Raw genomic sequence first — 4,838 nt, 5'->3', positions numbered from 1 at the left:
GCAGTGTGCAGCAGCCACATCTTCTGACATGGTAACCATTGCAGGAGCGGATGTGTTCATGAACTCAAGCAGTTGCTTTGCTCCTGGCCACAAGCCATTGTGGAGACCTCTTGTGTCCCTTGGTCAAAATGAGCAGGCTACTAAGGGACCGGGGGATGGTTTGAATAAGGGATTTTCTGTTGTCTTCCATGAAGATTTACTTGGATCGTGTGGAGGCTTCCGTGGAGAAGAGTCAGGACTGGATTACCCGTTTTCATCCTTTGATTTGAACAACCCTTTTTCCCAGGTCCTGCATGTGGAGTGCTCCTTTGAGCCAGAGGATATGGCCTCGTTCAGCCCGGGATTCAAGCCAAAATCCATATTATGCTCCGACAATGAGCCCTTTTGCCCTTGGTTATATGGCATCAACCGGACTCAGTATCGGGCCATTCGAATTTCCCCAAGGACTCATTTCCGGCCAATATCAGCCTCTGAACTTTCTCCAGGTGGGTGCAGTGAGTCAGATGTAGAGTCTGAGAAAGAGGAAGCGAGTCTTCCAGTTGGTCAAGCAGACCTCTTTGATGACCCACAGGCTGACCTCAAGCCTCTCGAGGAGGACGCAGAGTGCGAGGGCCCTTACTATGGAAAATCTGAGTTGGAGTCTGGGAAGTTCCTACCCAGAGTAAAGAAGTCTGGCATGGAGAAGAGTGCCCAGACGTCACTTGATTCGCAGGAGGGTGGGAGCACCCTTCTGCCGATTACTGAACAAGAGATTTGTGTACATTGTGAGACGGCAGCGGTTTCGGTGCCATGTTCTCATGTTCAGTCCTCTGTTCAACAAGAGGAATCTAGCAGAGAGGCAGAGTCATGCAAATGCGCTGCAACTGATCAGATTCCAAAAAGTGGGAAGTCCCTTGATGTTGCTCAAGATATGCCAGAGGTAAGTGACTGTAGAGCCAGTCTTTTATCTTAACCTTCAGAGACACGCATATAGAAAATTGTACAATATATTAGCATGCTTTTATCAGTTGATATTGACATTGCTATCACCTGCTCTTGGAATACACTGAATTCATATATGCATTGACCGTACTTGTTCTTTAATGGTATACCTTTTACCTTTTCAATGGTAAAAAAAAACAAAACAGTATAGCAGTCGGTGCATTCCCTGATGCATTAATTTGCTCCCACTGATTGACTTTGTCTCTTAAACAGTTACCTCTGTTGAATTTTGTAGAACAGTGCTTAACTAATATGCAGCAAGAAGAGTGCTGGTGGCAAAGTACTCTATGTTCTCCTTTATTTCCAGGTTCTCAGTGCGGAGGTAAGAAGAGTACACTATTTAACAGTATTAGATACTGGGGAAGTAAGTTGTACACTGCTTTGATAAACCCATTGATCTATCAATAGTGAATAGTCATGATGAATCTTACTGTCAAATTATAGACACTACATTGAATAGAAAAAGAGAGTTTGTGTGTAAGTTTGTTCAACACTAAATGTTGTACCCTCCTTTGCTTATAGGAAGCAGTAATGTATGATTCTTCTGCTGAGCGTGGAGGTATACCAATGCTGATTTCCTCCTATCACTTTCAAACAAAACGCAGAGGAGGGATAGGAGGACCCTTACAAGAACAGTGAGCCCAGGGCCCGCAGTGGGCTCTTTCTTAACCACGCTGTTCTAAGCCCTGTTATTCCTCAGCCATTTCATCTAAAACGGCGTATCATCAAGATGAAAACATAACGAGAGGAAAACATGGCAATAGGTTGAACATACAGTTAGATGATTCTGGTCAACAGCATTTATTATAGACTTGTCTGTTAATTCCAAGGTTGATCAATTTTGAAAAGAATAAAAAAGGCATAGTTAAGTATTAAGATTGTTCTTTAATTTACCCCTTATAGATTTTAGCTTCACTTTTATGTTTGATCTAGGATGCACTATAACTGTGGTCCTACTGATTGTGCATGTGCTTGTGAACCTAGTCTCAGTCCTTCTAATAGTCTAAGTTTCTGTGACCGAACTATGAATACTCAGAAGTCAGGTTGAAAGCACTACGAATGCGACACCCCCTTCCCTAATCAGATAATTTAGCATTTTGTCGTATTTTTTCATTTTATATGAATTGTAGAGGATAGAGTTGTGTGAGGTTTGGTGTGTTGAACGAAAAAGTGCTTTTGCCACCCCCACCCCCCACTTTTGTTCTGTTACATCAATTATTTGTTGATGTTCCACTTTAGTTCAGTGCTGCTTCGAAAACATCTTAAAGAAATAAAGCAGGGTAATATGTTGAAGGTGTAGTAATATAATAAGCAAAAAAATAAACACGCCGTTTAAAACAGAAGTCTAAATGAAGAAATATATCCTTGTCCTTGAAATTGGAAGTTGCTTTCTTTGCTTCAATTTCCCATTTAATTCAGCCATTGTGATAAATGTTTACAATTTGCTAGGTTATTTTGTCCCCTTTAGGTTAAATAAAAAATAATAATAATAATGTAATACATTTGTCAGATGGCTTGATTTACGAAGTTGCCTTTCATAAAAGTTATTTTTGGAGAGAGTTGTGGTGTCAAAGGACAGTTTACATTTTCCTTCGTACAAGTATAGTAAGATATCTGAAGAAAAAAAACATGTAAAATATAAAAATATAAATGCTGCAGATAAAGGCTACAAGGGAATTAAAATTTTTGGGGGGAAAATAGGTCACTGAATCTTTTGACCCAACTATACAATTTCATTTGAGTTGTTTCTAAGTCTTTAAAAACTATTATACCTTACAGTTGATCATATATATATATGATCAATTGCAACATAATTTTATGTATTGTTTCTTTAAGTTTAGTTTGTTTTGTGCATTTCAGTGAAATTTCTTCCCCTTCTTTACCCAACAAAATTGTGACTACTGATTATCCATAATATGGCTTGATTTTTTTTGTTTTACATGAAAAGAATTGAGTGTTTCCAGTAATGGCAGTCGATTGCTTGAAGGTTGATTAACTTCATGTACTTTTCCTTCTACTTGTTTCAGAAATATGTGGCTGTTTCATTGTGTGCTGATGTCATATGGCATAGTAAGATCTCAAATGAAGAGGGATATACAAAAGCAATATAGTATTTTGGCACACCATAACTCTACAACCTTACGATGTTGATGTATTTTTGTTAAAAAATACATGGGGTTTATTTGTGACATGCGTTACTTTTATTTACTACACCCCCCACCCCCATGAATAAGGCCCAAATTACTTTTCCTATAAAGTTTGATAAGTCGCTTGCCTATATAATTTTTTGTGGCTGTTGAATGAGAGGTGGTAGGAGTATGGCGTTCATAATGCAAAATCCAATCCAACATAAATAATTTTTGCTCTAATACCATCTTATCCATTCATTTTCGTCTGCTTCTTGACCTTAATGGATGTCTAGCCTGCCATCTGCTAGCTTTAATCTAGCCTGGATGGGTATTTTCCCTCAGTTCATTCAGTTTTGTTGCAGATGTTAGCATGAGAAATACTACATGTATGCTACATCAGCAGAGTGTAAATTGTTAAGAAGTGTGAATTTACAAGTGAAATTTGGGAAAAGTTGCTTTTTTGGAGCACCCTCAATGCTTTGGTTTTCTTAGTTGAAAATGTGTGCATTTTTTCTGTACCACTTCTGTGGGAAATTTGGTTTAAAGCATTATTGATAAATATTTTAAGGGGGGAATTTGAATGTGGTAATGAAATAGAAATGATATCGCCCCATTCAACAATGACCAACAGATACCTTTGAAAAACTTGTCCTTAATTGGGCACAAGGATTTAAGTTTTTAAACTTTCTCTGGCATCAAATGTCAAATAAAAAAAAATAAGAAAAAAAGATAAAAACAATGTAAATGTGCTTATTCCCCTTTACAAGTGAAAAGGTTTATTTTGTTGACTTGTTCTGAGATACACTTTGGGGTACATTTGTGATCTTGACAGTAAGATCTATAAAGTATTTTATGTATTGGTGCTAATGTTCATACACTACAGCAAAGACGTAATCTTCAAATGTGTGTAAGAAAAAGGGCCACACAGTCTTTCTGAAAGATTTGTGCTTATTTTAACAAACCGGTTGGGCCTTGTTCTTGAGACTAGCTCAAGACCTAGTTTGTTAAAGTGTGTAATCCAAGACTGTATGGAAAAGGCCTTTGTAGACCATAACCTAGGAGAGATGATTTTGTATGACCCAGTTTGAAACGGCTTGTGTGTGTGTTTGTTTCACCACATTATTTCCTCATTGGGAGTTTTATTATTGTTTTACAAAGATCATAAATATCCAGTTCATTGAAATGTATAGTGGTAGAACCCGAGTGTGAAGGCGCACAATTATTTTACTGTATGCTATAACTGGGTACAGCAGTGCGTATAGACACCTTTATTGGATTTGTATTTAGTTAACAAATAACATGTTGCAATTCAGTTAAATTTTTCCATTTTAAAATACTGACAGATTCCAAAATGCAATTACATATTGTTGGCATTACTTTCTCTAATCAATACCCAAATTAATATTTGTTCTGACAAGCACCTTGAGTTAAATATTGCCGTCATCCAAAATTGTTACTTGTATTAGTTTGGTTTGTTCATTAAGCAGCTTGTTTATGGTGGGTGGGTGACAGAGGACAAAAGCAATTTAGATTTAAGCATTTTGAGAAAATGCATACTATAGTACATGTGTGAGACAGTCAAATATAAAAGAACATCATAGACAGATTATTTACAGTTAAAGAAATTTGAAATGGTTCCTCTCTTAGTTTAAACAGACTCGTTTTAAAAATGGAAAAGAGTGACTTAATTTTTTGTATCTTTCATGTCTAACTGTGTGTGTGTGTGTG

At 37.2% G+C, this 4,838-nt stretch overlaps 1 protein-coding gene across 5 annotated transcripts; it reads left to right on the top strand.

Moving 5' to 3' along the window:
* The first annotated feature begins 6 nt into the window (after positions 1-6).
* On the top strand, positions 7-2,462 carry LOC107653299 (uncharacterized protein KIAA0232-like). 5 transcript variants are annotated; one of them, XM_016439975.1, is made up of 3 exons: positions 7-919; positions 1,289-1,303; positions 1,504-2,462. In XM_016439975.1, the coding sequence occupies exons 1-3, from the start codon at positions 29-31 to the stop codon at positions 1,618-1,620; spliced, it is 1,023 nt and encodes a 340-aa protein (XP_016295461.1). In that variant the 5' UTR covers positions 7-28; the 3' UTR covers positions 1,621-2,462. The 5 variants fall into 5 exon arrangements, with proteins under 5 accessions (XP_016295461.1, XP_016295459.1, XP_016295462.1 ...); XM_016439973.1 differs by having other exon boundaries at positions 1,289-1,345; XM_016439976.1 differs by having other exon boundaries at positions 1,195-1,303; positions 1,504-1,611.
* Positions 2,463-4,838: the final 2,376 nt, after the last annotated feature.

This window comes from Sinocyclocheilus anshuiensis, unplaced genomic scaffold, assembly GCF_001515605.1.
Source record: "Sinocyclocheilus anshuiensis isolate Anshui unplaced genomic scaffold, SAMN03320099.WGS_v1.1 scaffold219, whole genome shotgun sequence".
In the NCBI taxonomy this organism is placed as follows: Eukaryota; Metazoa; Chordata; class Actinopteri; order Cypriniformes; family Cyprinidae; genus Sinocyclocheilus; species Sinocyclocheilus anshuiensis.
The sequence above is the reverse complement of the archived record's forward strand: the minus strand, read 5'-3'. Positions and strand labels throughout refer to the sequence as shown.

Excerpts from the sequence above, each read along its gene's own strand:
- LOC107653299 (XM_016439973.1), top strand. The coding sequence starts at position 29 with ATGGTAACCATTGCAGGAGCGGATGTGTTCATGAACTCAAGCAGTTGC. Across the intron at positions 920-1,288 it reads TTGCTCAAGATATGCCAGAG|GTTCTCAGTGCGGAGGTAAG; the intron begins GTAAGTGACTGT and ends CTTTATTTCCAG. Across the intron at positions 1,346-1,503 it reads CAGTATTAGATACTGGGGAA|GAAGCAGTAATGTATGATTC; the intron begins GTAAGTTGTACA and ends CTTTGCTTATAG.